The sequence below is a fragment of the Diceros bicornis genome, chromosome 25, assembly GCF_020826845.1.
Source record: "Diceros bicornis minor isolate mBicDic1 chromosome 25, mDicBic1.mat.cur, whole genome shotgun sequence".
Lineage (NCBI taxonomy): Eukaryota > Metazoa > Chordata > Mammalia > Perissodactyla > Rhinocerotidae > Diceros > Diceros bicornis.
The window spans coordinates 6,994,328-7,009,478 of NC_080764.1; the positions used below are offsets into that span (position 1 = coordinate 6,994,328).

Consider the following 15,151-nt stretch of genomic DNA (forward strand, 5'->3'; position numbering starts at 1 on the left):
AGGCTTCCGGCTGTGCTGTTCCATAAACATCTCGGGCTACCGGTGCCCTCCCTCTTCTTCCTTTTAGCCTCAAGTCTTATCTCTGTCGCTGGTCTGCGGTTATGTCTGTGGTGTGTTTCCCTGTTCTGAAGCAGGCGTGCGTCTATTTTCGAGGGAAAGGAAGGGAATCAACACTGGAACACGAGCACACGGGCGCCGTTCTTGGTACTTCCCTGAGATGTTCGTCACCGATGACTCATAAGCCACATGGAGGCTCAGGCCCCTGAGTGAGGAAGTGGAGGGACAGGAGTCAGGCCCAGACCTGCTGAGGGGACTCCTGACGGACGGCCCACTGGGCGGGACCTGAGGACACATGGCCTGGGCCCGGAGAGTCAGTGACATGTCCCCGTGGAGTGTGTGTGTGTGTGGGGGGGGTACTTCATATTCTTTTAATGAAGGTGCTTTATCAAACTTGAAAAACTTAAAGAATCACCACCAAGTCGAAAAAGAAAAAGCCACGGCCAGACTGTGACAGGTGTCCCCCACCCTCGAGTTGAGGGCTGTGAAAAGAGCTTCACTCCATGGCATCAAAAACGTGTGAAATTGCTGCTCTGGAGAAATTGTGATGTGGGTTTGGCAGCTCGGTGGATGTGAGTGAAATATTTATGTGAAACCTTCTCAGTGGAGATTAAGGCCCCCTCTCCCATTATTGCCTTTGACAACACCCACTTAAACTGATTCCCCCGTATGTATGTGAAAAGCTTTGTCGAGACAACCGTGTAAAGAAAATTACAGTCAGAAGGAGGTGACACTTCTGGGGGCGTCCTGTCTCCTGTCTCGAGTTGAAGCTCTTCCTGTGTCACAAAGTGCCATATCAGCTCTGCATGCTTTGGTTTATAGGGAGGATTTGAAGGGAAAAACCCCGAGATCTAATTAATCTGGTTAACTGTTGGGGATATGTCTTAGGGGCCGCGTTTCATGTCTCTTACCCACGGAGGCCATCTTCTACCTTGATGGCTTATGGGGGTTCATGGTGGGGAGTGAGCGTGGAGTTCTGGGCTCCTGAGATTTCAAGCTGAGCCCCCCCAACATGTGCTGACCGGCGACTTTGCACAAGTGCGCACACTCTCTGAGCCTCGGTGGCCTCCTCTGTGAGATGGGGATCCTGACGCCGAGGTCCCGGGGTTGTCGTGTGAACACGCTCTGCGGAGGTTAACTCAAGGGTGGGGAGAGGTAAATGCTGGCCGTCTGTTGACACATGATTGTGGGAATCTTGGTGGCTGATTGACCCAGCCGTTCCCCTCCCTTCCAGCCTGCTTTGGTCTCTCCTGTGTTGACAGAGCTTTGAGAAATAATTGGCTGTTTAATCAAGAAAAGCTGTATTCTGGCCTCAGCTCTCCCCTGTCTCACAGCTGGATCCTCTGGCAAGTGCCTCTGAGCATCTCCTCCTGGGCCCCAGCTTCTGGAGCTGAAAAGCTGCTGGATTTCTAAAGCTCTCAGGGTTTTGGAAGCAGAGATTGGTTTATTCAGTGTTTATTCACTTAGCAAACGTTCAGTCACCCTGTTTCTACCAGGCGTGTTGCCTTCTGAGCATCTGGAGGAGAGGTGGGTGGGGGAACAGGCGGCTGCAGCAATGCCTGAGGTGGGCTCCACGTGGGAGGGCGCAGACCCAGAACATGGGACAGGACGGAGAAGCTGGGAGCCCTCTGGCTGGAGACAGTGGGGTTTGGGGAACGACAGAAGGGTTAGTGACCTCCTGACCAGCAGAGGCTTTCTGGGACAGTGGTGTGTGTACTGGCCCGGGTTAGGACCCCAGGCTTTTAGTGGAAGTGCAATTCTATAAATCACGTGGTGAAGCAGCCCACCCCAGCCTGGCTTTCACCCCTCAGTGAGTGAGAAGGCTCGACTGGGCCAGCTCCCCCTTAGGAGTTTCCAGTTCTACGTCTAGTATTTTAAGTCAAGTCCACGTGCCCAGTAATGCATAAAAAGCCCTCATCGGTGTCTGTGTGCTTCACTCACTGTGGGGTGCACAGGAGCCCCCGGGGAGCATGTAAAACTCCTGCTTGCTGGGCCTCCCGCAGGTTTTCATCAGGAAGCCTGGGTAGGGCACGGGAACCTGCATTGTAAGCAAGAGGCTGGTGGGCTTTTTATGCACTTGGAGAACAGTTTATGAAATGGAATTGAAAATTAAAAAGAGAATCCAAAAATTTTAAGTGAATAGATTGTGTCACAGAGAATAGAGGTTCGTAATCTGGCACCCCACGTCCGTAAGAGCCTGAAAAGGGACCAACAGCCTGCTGGACGGTGTCTGGCGAGGCTGCACAGGCTCACCTCCAGATCCCAGGCTTGGAGCTGGACTTCTGTCCACCTGCGGACGGTCCCATGCCGGTGCAGACATTTGTGGTTAGTCCTGCAGCCTCTGAAGAATGACGGCTGGAGACCCAGTGACTCCTTCAGCCGTCCCCTCTCCAGGACTGAGGAGTCTCCCTCTCTGAGCCCTGGAGGAGGAACAAAGGAAGGAAGGAAGGAAGGGTTGGGGTGGAGGTTGGGAACCACGGGTCGCAGAAGTGAGACACGGCCCGTCCCAGCTGTGAGGGGGTCCCCCTGCTCTATCACCCCGCGTCCCTGAGCTGTCCCCCAGAAGTTCTTTGCTGGGCCGTGTAAGCCGCTGGTCCCTCTCTCTGCAGCCGGTGATGAACAATGACAAACACTGCTTCGAGTGCTATGGCTACGACATCATCATAGACGATAAGCTGAAGCCCTGGCTGATTGAGGTAACTGCACGCGTGCGCGCGGACACGGGGGCCGGTTGCCCCACACAGCCTCCCGATGCCTCAGCCCTGCTTCCCGCTCGGCAGGCCCCCAGCCAGATGTTTCTCAGGCCAGGCGGCCGGACTGGGGCAGATGAGTTTTTAACGTGTAACCGGTACAGATGTTCAGGTATAAGAGATTCCTGCTGGTTGAAAAGTGAGCACGCTCCCGGTCTCTCCCCTCCGGGGAGCCCAGCCCACAGAGCGGGAGCCGTCTCCCTCTTCCAGATGAGGGTGGGGGGCTGCAGGGAGCTTCCCGACGAGTCTGTGCTCCAGAGGCCCCACCCTGTCCTCCTGGGGGACATTGTTCCCGTTCAGGAAAGGAGCTCACAGACCCGGAAGCCCTTGGGACGTGGTAGCATGCTGTCCAGAGATAAGGAACCTTATCTTCTTTGGATGAAGGCATAGTTTGGAAGTGGATTTGTCGGCCTGTTTCAAGGCGTAGACGGGATGCAGTGGTGGCTGTTCTAGAAAGGCGAGGAGCCCTTTCCTGGTGACAAGCCGGGTGACACTGCCTGAGCAGCAGTGGGCGCCGGCACTCCCATCTGAGGCCTGGCTGTGAACCCACCTTGTAGGGGTTGCCCGGCTTTGCTCTGCAGCCAGGAAGAGGAGCTCAGGCTCTCAGGGGGCGCACGGTTGGACGGGCTGTAAGAATGAAGGCCGTCCATTCCATTGGTTCATCTCCCTGTGTGTGCCTCTGAGCACCGACTTCTCACCACGCTCAAGTAGAGGTGGACAGCCTGGGCTCTTTAGCTCGGTCCCAGTTCAAGCTGGGAAAGCCGAGTCTCAAGAGCAAGTCGTCGTGAGTGGTCCCTTGTAGGGAAGGTCACTGGGAACCCCTTCAGGAAGCTGCTGGGAGAGCCAGGTTGTCCAGAGCGAGCTGGGCTCCATGACAGTGTTTCTCAGGTTACACACACAGAGCTGTGTGTGTGCAGTGCATATGCAGATGTATGTACATATGTAGAGAGAGAGATCTACAGATACTTACAGAAAATATTTGTTTTCTGTTCTTCCATCTTAAACAGTAACTTGAGTAGAAGCCAAGGTTTCCTTGATGAGCTAGGATCTTAATTGTGAGCATTAGTTCTCACATATAACAGATCCTGTTTTAGCATATTCAGAATAATTATGGTGTCACGATATACCACAGTGGTCATTTCAAGGGCACCTTAGGTCATACTGTCCGTGTCACAGTTCACAGTAGAGTCCCTGCTGGCAGCACGAGGACACAGTCTGACCGTTTGGGGGACACCTGAGCAGCCTGCACATGAGCCACCTCTCCTCTCCGGTGGCCTAGAGAACAGCTCACAGGGTCACTGCACCTGTGCCAAAAACAAGAGTAAACCAGTGCTGACCAAGGGCTTGCGGGCTCTCCACAGCGTAAATGTCTGCATTGTCACCTGTGGATTTGGTGACATTGCTTAGCTCCTCAGGGGCCTTATGGGACTAACTTCCCATTTATTGGATGAGTTCCTCATTTGGGTCAGTATATTGCTTTCTGGGGCCAGCCCTGTGGCATAATGGTTAAGTTCACTCGCTCCGCTTTGGCGGCCCGGGGTTCACAGGTTTGGATCCCAGGCGCAGACCTATACTACTCGTCAGCCATGCTGTGGCAGCGACCCACATACGAAATAGAGGAAGATGGGCACAGATGTTAGGTCAGGGCCAATCTTCCTCAAGCAAAAAAAGAGGAAGATTGGCAACAGATGTTAGGTCAGGGCCAATCTTCCTCAGCAAAAAATAAATAAACAAAAAATATTGCTTTCCTGGGGAGGTCTTACTGTCTTAGCAAAACAGGGACCCATTATCTTTTCCTTCAACCCCACAATGCTGCCTCATCAGGGCCATTTGGTTCACTGATTCTAACAAAGCTCTGGGCAGCTTGTGGTCCTTAGGCCAGAGCTAGTCACACTGGGAGACACTGAATTTGTGTTTGCAATGTACACTGACCAGAGATTTTGTTTATGTGATGATTGATTTGTAGATCCTAATCCCAATCCTGTCTTTAAATATTATTTATATTTGATCTAACACCTAATAAACGTAGATCACACAGTGCTTGCTGAAGGTATTAGATGTTAATTAACAGTGTGAATTGACAGCTTCACCTAGAGTAAGCGGTAGGCAGCATTTTCTTTCGCAGTGCGTGTTTTCATTCCAGTGGAGTACGTGATCCAGGTGAAGGATGTGGTCTCTTTCCTCTCGCAGGTTAATGCATCCCCGTCTCTCACCTCCAGCACTGCCAACGATCGGATCCTTAAGTATAACCTGATTAATGACACCCTCAATATTGCGGTCCCGAATGGCGAAATTCCAGACTGTAAATGGAACAAGTCACCCCCAAAGGAAGTTCTTGGCAATTATGAAATTCTGTAAGTTTGTGTGTGGCTGTCACGTTGTCCTTGTGTGTTTCAGGGGCTGCCAAGGCCTGACTTGGATTTTCTAGTTATATGTGGGCTCTCCTTATTTGGGCTGAGTGTTTCATTTATTCGTGATGTTATGGGACAGATCATGTTGTAGCAGAAAGTGTTTGGGTGCTAAACCAGGCCTTTGTCTAGTCCTTTGCTTAATAAATATTAATGAAGCACTTGCCACGTGCCAGGCCCATGTGAGCTGCTGGGGCAGACAGGAGCAGGAGGGCTACATCCCTTATCTTCACCCACGTTCCATGCTTCTGTCAAAGTGAAGATGTGCATTTTATTTAACATTTTAAAAAAACAAAGGGAGAACTAGTTAGTGGACTTTACACACGCGCAGATGCCAGGCTCACAGTGGTAGGCGCTGCTGGCTTGGGGATTTGGGCCCCCGAGCCCATGCTTGGCCCATGCCTGCTTCTGCTGTGGGTGGTATTGATGTGCGTGTGCAGCATGGTGAGGGTGCAAGGTGAATTCCCAAGGGAAGTGTGCACGGCCTCCAGGCAGCGCTAGGGGCCTCTTCAAGTGCGACCAGCCAGCGTGGTTGATGGTTTCTCCAGCCACGTCCAGCTGCCTCTGCCTGGGCCTGGCTCAGAGTAGGCAGAGGGATGGAAGTGACTGGGGTTGGGGGCTACCTGGCAAGGAGGAAGGCAAGAGAGAAGGGCATGGAGGGAGAGAGGAGTGAGCGGATGAGGCAGTGAGAGGGAGGGAGGTCCTGGTGGGTGAGGGTTGTTGGGGTCGAGCACTAGAGAATGAGCTGGGAAGAGAGGCGGCAGAGGTCAGAGTGAGGTTCACACTCGAGGTGACGCTGGGGGTGCGGTCACTGAATGTGACACGGTCGGGTGCTGTGGGAATGGGGCTGAGCTGGGGTGAAGGACGAGGTCATCAGAGGGCACAGAGTGATAGGTCAGGGAATCTGGGGTCTCATCTGTTGGGTCATCACAGTTGCCAGCAAAAGCGAACCAGGAGGGGCCGGCCCTGTGGCTTAGCGGTTAAGTGAGTGCGCTCTGCTGCTGGTGGCCTGGATTCGGATCCCGGGCGCGCAACCACACACCGCTTCTCCGGCCATGCTGAGGCCGCGTCCCACATACAGCAACTAGAAGGGTGTGCAGCTGTGACATACAACTATCTACTGGGGCTTTGGGGTAAAAAAAAAGGAGGAGGATTGGCAATAGATGTTAGCTCAGAGCCGGTCTTCCTCAGCAAAAAGAGGAGGATTAGCATGGATGATAGCTCAGGGCTGATCTTCCTCACAAAAAAAAAAAAAAAAGGGGAACCAGGAGCCTGAATCCTAAGGAATTAGGGGCTAGGGGCTATGACCTAAGGATTAGAGGTGACCACACAGGGAGGGGTAAGGGTGGTGGATTCTGCTGACCGGGCTGGGAGGGAGCTGAGAGGTTTTAGAGAGGGGCCCCTCCAGGCCCAGGGCCATGACGGGTGGGAGAGAAAACAGCCCCACTCGAGGGGCTTCAGGGGAAGCAGTGTCTTCAGAGAGAGCCAGGTTTCAGAGCAGGAAGGTGAAGGGGACGTTCCAGGATGAGGTGGAGGACATGGGCAGTTTGCTGATGATGGACGGAGAGTTCCAACGGCACAGAGGAAGAGTTTGGGGTGGGGTCAGATTGGGGCACGTCCAGAGCCTCTCGGGCTTGGCAGTGTGGGAGGTGCAGGGTGACATGATGGTGACGGATGTCACCTGCGATGAAGGGCCTCGTGGGCTCAGTCCTGATGGCCCCTAAGATAGATGGTGGGCTGTGTGTGTGGAGGAGGGCTAGGGCACTGTGCGAGGAAGGAGTCTTGCCCGGAGTGTGAGGGGCTTGGTGGGCTCTTCATCCAGCGAGAGCAGGGGGAGGCTGGGCTGCTGGGAGTGCGTGGGGCCCTTTGCGCCTGTCAACCATGGCCTCCTCCAGGGAATGGGGCAGACACTCCCTTTCCAGTTCAAGATGCAGACGTCAGAAGCCTCCCTGCTTTTAGTTGAAGAGACAGAAAGGTGACCCCCGCCCCGCTAAATCCCCTCAGCCACCGTCTCCCGCTCCTGTGAGTGAGGAGGACAGTGCCAAGCTGAGCGCTTGGGGCCTCGCTCCCCTGGACCTTCCGATCATCTCCAAGTCAAGAGGCCTGTTTTTGGCTTCCAGCTGTAGCCTCTGGCAGCAGTTGGTCCTGGTGCACCGCCGTGTCCTCCTGCCCTGCCAGGCAATCTGCATTCCACTGAGTGCCCACAGCAGCCCTTCAGAGTGTATGGCATGAAGAGCAGGAAGCTGGGCGCGAGTTAACTTGCCCAAGGTCACACTGCTGGTGCTGGCCCCCAGAAATAGGCGCTCTTGCTGCTGCCCCAGATCGCCGTCCTGGCCTCTGAACCACGGGCCTAGCACTTTGCGTCTCCTCCCTCCAGGGCCCAGTTCTCAAGGTGCTGGGGGCACTTGTACAGCCTTCCAAAAACGCCTGTTCTGAACCCTGACAGCGACTGGGTCCTGCCTGTCAAAAGCCCAGGAGAAAGGCCTGCTGGACGAGGAAGGGCCCTGAGAAGAGCTGCCCTGTCTCTGATTCTCCTCCACGTTAGCGCCGTCAGAGGCCAGACCGTCCCCGGGAACAGCCCGTCCCGATGGCAGCTGCTTGCCAAATGCCCGTTTCTGTTTGTGTTGTGTCTTTGAGCTGCACAGACCAGTACGAATGCTCAGTGGAGCTGGTAACCTATGTGTGGTTCTTCCCCCACTCGTTCAACAGATTCTCCCTGCGCGGCACCCGCAAGTGAGGTGCTGGGGGCAACCGTGAACCTGAGGGGCCGGTTGCTTCAGCCCTTCGGTCAGTGTTGCAGACACGGAACAGGCAGTAGAATGATAACATGTGCACGGGGAGTCCGGGGGCTCTAGCAGTCTCTGAGGGTGGGGAGGGGCGGGGGAGCTTCCTGGGAGAACCCCCCACAGGCAGAACCTCCAGTGTCTCTGGGGTCCTCCGTCCAGCATCATGTCTCCTTAGGGAGACCGGGAGGAGAGGAGGGCCCACGTGTTGTCATGTCGTCGCCCTGGCATCCCCACCCCAGCAGAGGGAAACCCTGTGGTGTCCGCCACGTGGTAACAGTCAGCAAGCCGGCTTCCTCCCTGCCCTTGCCTTTCAGTCCCCCGTTTACCACCAGAAGCACAATGTAGAAAATCTGTTCTTCAGCCTCTGAAGTTTCCAACCCACACCACCGTCAACCCAAAGATTCCGACTCTGGGAATAAACCTGTAATAGAAATATACACCCTTTTCTAGAAGTTAGCAAACTTCAGCTAATGCCACATAGCAGAGCATCTTAGTGCCTTTGCGTCTGATGTGAATGTCAGTGATGAAGGAGGGTCCTCAGGCAGGCGTGGTCAGCAAATGACACCCATGAACGCACTTGAACAGAACAGAAACGCTTCTCACGCTCCTCCGATCTGCACGGTAAAGAGTTCTGAATTAGGAATCCGAAGTCCTAGGTTTTAATCCTCCCTCCGCCACTCCCAGCTGTGTGAGCTGAGGACACTGAGTAAACCTCTCTGAGTCCCGGTTTCCTCAAATTGGAAGCAGGGATCATAATGCCCACCGTTCTGAGTCGGGAGGGTGATGTGCAGTCACTGAGGGTAGGAGCCTGCTCGGGGCCAGGGCTTGCAACAGGGTCTCTGGCGTTTCACCACCTTCTTGGGACCCTATTGCCCCTGTAGGAGGGGCCCCACTGCAATGAGAAGGGCCAGGGACTACCCAGATGCCATAGCCGTCAGGGGCGCCGAGGTTCCTGCCAGTTCTTTCCGATGCAGAAGCCAAGGCTGTATTTCCTACACAGGCCGTGGCTGTAGCACCACACAGGCCTGATGCCTGAGTTAACAGGGAGGGGCAGGTAAAAGGTCATGGCCGGTGAGGCTGGCGCTGGCCTACCTTGTGCGTGAACTGCCGCGCCTCCCCCTGGCCTCACCCGCCCTGGGCAGGTCACTCACACCCCATTCCCAGTCTGAAGTGGGGTTAGTCATACCTGCCCACAGATGCTGGGTAAAGTATTTCCAGACATCAGCCCTCTCCCTCCCCACCCTGGTGTCTCATTCGTGTTTCCCTTGGGGTCCTTGCCAGTTTCCATCTGGTGGCCTGTATAAAATGTCAACTGTGGGGCTGGGGACTGTCTGCAGTGACAATTTAACAAGGTCGTACTCATGCTCTGTGGTCTGGGGTGGTGTTTGGTGGGCTGCCAAGGCCACCTGGTGGGCAGGCATGCCACCTGGAGGCTTGTGGGGTGGGGGCCAGGCTGCTTCTCTGGGTAATGTGGGATTTGTCACACCACAGCCCAATGGCCGTGCTTGGCGTTGCTGCTGCCGCCGAATCCTGGGGATGTTTCTCTGTTTCTAGGTATGACGAAGAGCTGGCGCAGGGTGATGGGGCTGACCGCGAGCTGAGGAGTCGTCCGGGCCAGTCATTAGGGCCCAAAGGGGGCCGATCGAGAGACTCGGGGAGAACCGTCCTCACCACCTGGAAGTGACCACCAGCGAGAGCAGAAGACTCCGGCGGGACCCTACCGGAACTTCTCACTGCACCCAGCCCTTGCCAAAGACCTGTTTTGAAATTTCCTTTTTCTAGAGCTTTTTTCCTTTCCTAAGCCCTGTAAATAAATAAAGGCACTTCTTTGGAAGGTTAAGGAGTCTATTACTAGGAAAAACTCCCTGTTTCTGCTTTACTCACAGACTCACAATACTTCTGAGACCAGATGGGTGGGGATTTTTCCAAGCAACTCTGCGATTCTTGGGCTGCTGCTGGGTGTCCTGCAATTCTGACTCTGTCTGCCTGGAGATGGCATCAGATCCCACAGGTTAAGGGCTCAGTCCCACAAGACTGCGCCCACTCTCACCGCTTCAGGGGCTGATCGCCAGTCCAGGTTGTTACCTGTGCTTCTGACCTACCTGCTATAAATCGGAGGTTCCCATGTTCCCCTCCTAGACTCCCTCCTCAGGTCCGATTAATTTGCTAGAGCGGCTTACAGAACTCAGAGAATCATTTGATTCTAGATTATCCGTTATTATAACAGGATATAACTCAGGAACAGCCAGATGGGAGAGGTGCATAGGGCAGGGTACGCGGGAAGGGGCACAGAGCTTCCCATGCCCCCTCTAGGTGTACCACCCTCCCAGCATCTTCACATTCAGCAACTTGGAACTTCTTCAAATTCCATAGTTAGGGGATATTTATAGAGGCACCATTATATAGGTACGATTAATTAAATCATTGGCCATTGGTGATTGAGTCAACCTCCAGCCTCTCTCCCATCCCTGGAGGTTGGGAGTGGGGCTGAAAGCTCCAACCCTCTCCTCACGTAGTTGGTTCCCCTGGCAACCAGGCCCCATCCAGGTATCCGGGAGCCCCAGCCACCAGTCATTCCTTAGCACGAATTGGCGTGGTTGAAAGGGGCTTGTTATGAGTAACAAGACACCCATTTCACCTTTATGCTCTGGAGATATTTCAGGAACTGAGAAAAAACCAGTATTTTATCAAAAAGATGTTCCTGTAGCTCTTAGAAAGGAAATTACGAGAGTTTTAGGAGCTCTGTGCCAGGAACAGGGACGAAGACCAATTATATATTATCAATCACAATATCACAATCTATTTCATTAGAGCTGAAAGAGCTGATTCAACTAATGTATAAAACTAGCCCGGGGCCGGCCTGGTGGCATAATGGTTAAGTTCGTGCACTCAGCTTTGGTGGCCTGGGGTTCACTGGTTCGGATCCCGGTTGTGGACCTCCACACTGCTCATCAAGCCATGCTGTGGTGGTCCCACGTACAAAATAGAGGAAGACTGGGACAGATGTTAGCTCAGGGCCAATCTTCCTCACCAAAAAAAAAATAGCCCTTTCGACAGAAAGTAATAGCTTCGGCATGTGACTTAATTTATTATAAGGTATTCACGTTTTTAAAAATTTGAACTAAATTAAAACCAAACCAAAACCTGAATGTCTTACAGAATCATGCTGCTGTGAGAAAGCGAAATGTTTAATCTGACAGCTATTTTGATTTCCTTCCTTTTGACTATGATTTTGAGGAAAACAGGCATCTAGAGATATTCCTCAGTATTTATCCTGGGTGTTATCCAGTCTCTTGTCACTTTGGTTCTGTAGGTGAGTCTGCCTGCCAGATGAGCCCAGACAGTTCCCGCCGTGTGGCTTACCTGATGTCAGCACCTGGGCGGCCGCAGACGCAGAGGTAAGCTGCTGGCAGCCCTCGCCGGGCACAAGCTCTTGCTGTGGTGTGTTTACGTGAAGCCACGCTGCACACCAGAGACTTACAGAAAACTACGGGGAAACCCAAGTTGGTCAGCAGAGGGACTGACGTATCCAATTAACCTCGGAGATGGGGTGTTGCTCTCAGTAAGAGCCTTGTACTGACGTTCATATTTGACACCTGTTGACTGATGCTTCATTCACTGTCTTGAATTTACCTTTAAAACTCCCCGCCTCTTTTTGTTCTGATGTAAGTAACAGGATATTGTTTGCACCGTATTGCGCTGAGGACACAGAAGGTAGAGGTCTTTCCTGTTCCCGTGCGTGAACACGGGTCAAGTTTACACGGCGTATCATGCGTTCACTTTAAGCCTGAAATTGTTGCAACTTAATGATCCGATTTGTGTGTGCATTTCGTGCATTCCTGGCTGTGCAGGTTTCATGCTGTTGATGGCGGGTGTGGCTTTGAGTCTCTGAGTCGGATCTGGGCTTGAAGCCTGGCTCTGCCATTTGTTAGTCTGCCCCAGGGCTGTCAGTGGGCAATTTGGGCCTTTGTTTCCTAGTGTATAAAAAGGGAATTAATTATATTTGCCTCAGAAGTAATAAGCACCGAAGTATATGGCCCCTGCCTGCCCCGCCTCGATCCTGTTACAGCTCTGACTGTGGCTTATCCAGGAGGGCGTGAGCCACGTGGCGGTGGCCTCCACCCTCGGCCTCTGCACTTGGCCTTTCCACCCACAGTTCTTACAGCCCAGGTTCTCAGTTATGCAGTTTTATTGTTGCTCAGTGTGTCTGGGAGGAGGGTAGAGTCCCCACTGGGGACGTCGACCTCCATCAGAGCACGGAGGGCACTCGGTTGTGCTGGAGGAGTGAAGTTAGTTTGCTGATGACTGGGTTGCTAGGTGACAGTGAGTGTCTGCTAAATAGATTTATGTCCAATATTGACTGTTGCATTAGTGATGTCGTGTTCGGGGGAAGGTGTTTCCTCTGCACCCTTCCAGAACACATAGGTAGGAAGTGTGCAGTGTCCGAAGCGGGCCTTGGGCAGTCATGGGCTTGTCAACAGACTGTCCATCTCGGGGCCCAGGGCTCCAGCAGTGGTCCCCGTTTGGAATTGTCCAGGATGACAGTGTCTGCTTTCTTATCAGCTCCCATTATTTTTTTTTCCTTTTGATGGGGCGGTTCCCAAACTCTGAGGGTTGCACCATCTGATCATTTTCCACAATGATTCTTTTTTGTTTGATTTGTTTGATTTTTCCCAGAGAAAGCTCATCATTTGCCTGCTTCCCTAACGGCCTGCTCCCCCAGTATTCCTTGGTGGGTGCCCAAGCTGGGAATGAAGGTGTTCTCCTCTGTGTCTCCCCCTCCCCCTGCCAGCAGTCCCTGACCCAGTGACGGCCTCCTCACTCAGTCTTCCCCTCCCTCGGCCTCCCACCTGCACCAGTGCTGGAGCCCCCGCCAGTCTCGGCCTGCAGCCCCCTCCCATCCAATCGGGTTCCACCCTCTGGCCAGCAGGGTTTTTCTGACTTGTGGACCTTTCCCCCAACCCGAGGTGGTTCTTCAGTGCCCTCCACAAATCCAGGAGGCCCTCCATCCATGCTGTGTCTGTCCACCAGCCCTAACCTCGCCTGACTTTTTTCTCCCTGGGTCATCCATCCTCCCCCCGAGACTGGCAAATTCCACCCTCCTCCCTTCAGGTCCCAATTCCAGCTCTGCTTCTCCCAGCGAGCCAGGGGTGGTGCTTCCCCTGGCCGCCTGGTCCTTCGTCTCCCCAGCATCAAGCATCAGCCTCCTGTGGTCCAGGAGGCAGGCGAGGGTCTGCTGCAGGGACCCCGGCCAGCTCGCCTCTGGGCCTGGCGCCTGGGGCTGCTCAGTGACCAGGCACCCACAGGGTGTCCACTGTGTCATTTAACACGGGCTGTGCCCAAGTGGAGGGTCCTCAGGGCATTTCAGGACACTTTGTGAGGCAAGAGGAGCGCCATCTAGTTTTGTTCCCTGTTTCTTATTTAGGCAGATGACGTATTTTTATGTGCTTTCTGATTATATGCTCTTAAATTAAAAATCACAATCTCATACTTTTGTGCCCAGGAGCGTTCAGAGCACTCCCTCTCGCGCTCATTCCTCCATGGCTGCCGCAGCTCCCTCAGCAAAAACAGTCTCTGGGGGACTGCAGTGTCCCCTGCAGGGAGCCACAGGTTTCTCCTGCCTGCCACTTGCCCAATATTTTTTTTTCTTTTTCAAGTTTAACACCCTTATTTTTTTCTTATATAAAAATGCTGCACGGTAGCCCCAAGGTGAGGAAGCTGCAGCTTGATGGGGCATCGAAGGTGGCCGTGCAGTCCCTGCCTGAGGAGTAGCAGCCTCACTGCCCGCCGTCAGCTGCAGTTTCTTAGGCGGGGGACCAGGCGTGTCCACAGAGCTGGGGTGGCAGGGGCCAGTGGGGCCTTGCAGGCCCTGTTCCCAGTGGCCTCCTGCACTGGGACGTTGGAAGCTTGACCAGAATGGTGGCCCTGTGGATGGCAGCAGCAACTTCCCTGGAGCACTTGACACCCCTGAGTAGCCTCCAGTGCCAGCCAGGGCCTTGAACCCGGCCCCTGGGTCTACTTCTGCGGGGGCATCACCTTCAGAATCTCAACCTTGAGGGACATCAATGACCTCAGACTTCTTGGTGGGTGTAGTGGGTTGAATAGCATCCCTCCAAAATGCATGTCTACCCAGGAACCCAGAATGTGACCTTATTTGGAAATAAGTCTTTGCAGAGGCAATTAGTTAAGGATCTCAAGAGGAAATCATCTTGGATTTTGGGCGAGCCTAAATTTGTGACTGGTGTCCTTACCAGAAGAGGAGAGGACACAGAGACACAGAGAGAAGGCCTTGTGAAGACAGAGGCAGAGACTGGAGTGATGCAGCCACGAGCTAAGGGGCGCCAAGTGTTGCCAGCAACACGAGAAGCTGCAAGAGAGGATGAAGAGATTCTCCCTCAAAATTTTCCTGTGGAAGAAACCAACCCTGAGGACACCTTGATTTTAGACTCTGGCCTCCCAAACTGTGAGAGAATAAATTTCTGTTGTTTTAAGCCCCCAGGTTTGTCATAATTTGTTACAGCAGCCACAGGAAATGAATAGAGGAGTGAGGAGAAGAGAGAGCTCCAGGGAATTGGCCTTTGACCAGGTGGCACTCTGGGGGCAGGTGACACACCTGTTCTCAGGTTTGCCTCCACAGCCCAGACCTTAGCCCTGCCCAGCCTCACAATGAAGCCCCCAAAGGCTCCGAAGCCCCCCAAGGGTCAGCAGAGCTGGCATCATCCTCTTGGAGAAGAGGCCTCACAGTTTCCCTTGCCTTGCCCCGGGTCCCAGGCTCCCTCTTCTTCCCCACCCAGACTGCCCACCAGGCTGTGAGGGTCCCGGCTACTCTAGTTACCTTCCCACCTAAGTGTCCTACCAGTTAGATGCTTCAGAGAAAGCCAGAGTTTTCTGGGGTTTTTCAGTAATGTGATGGTGATGCATAAATATAATTGCTGGTGTAGGATGTGAGTGACTCGCTTGGGTAAATGATGGCCATGGCGGTGATGTGGCGTCTGCAGCTGGTACAAGTCCACATGCCACTAGTGCTTTTGTGCCTCTGGAGTCTCATTCAGGCCCATGCTCAGTGCCTCCCTCGCCCTTATCTTTTTTTTTTTTGGGTGAGGAATATTGGCCCTGAGCTAACATCTGTACCAATCTTCCTCTTTGTGTA

The 15,151-nt window shown here is 53.6% G+C and overlaps 1 protein-coding gene across 12 annotated transcripts in view; it reads left to right on the forward strand.

The window, feature by feature from the left end:
* The window catches only part of TTLL1 (TTL family tubulin polyglutamylase complex subunit L1), a 31,280-nt gene extending 21,439 nt beyond the window's left edge, over positions 1 to 9,841 (forward strand). For all 12 annotated transcript variants that reach the window (XM_058568199.1, XM_058568198.1, XM_058568204.1 and 9 more), the window contains 3 exons: positions 2,667 to 2,753; positions 4,998 to 5,161; positions 9,556 to 9,841. In XM_058568199.1, coding sequence (XP_058424182.1) covers positions 2,667 to 2,753; positions 4,998 to 5,161; positions 9,556 to 9,685 — 381 coding nt within the window. In that variant the 3' untranslated portion in view covers positions 9,686 to 9,841. The remainder of the gene's footprint in view (positions 1 to 2,666; positions 2,754 to 4,997; positions 5,162 to 9,555) is intronic.
* The last annotated feature ends 5,310 nt before the right edge of the window (positions 9,842 to 15,151 follow it).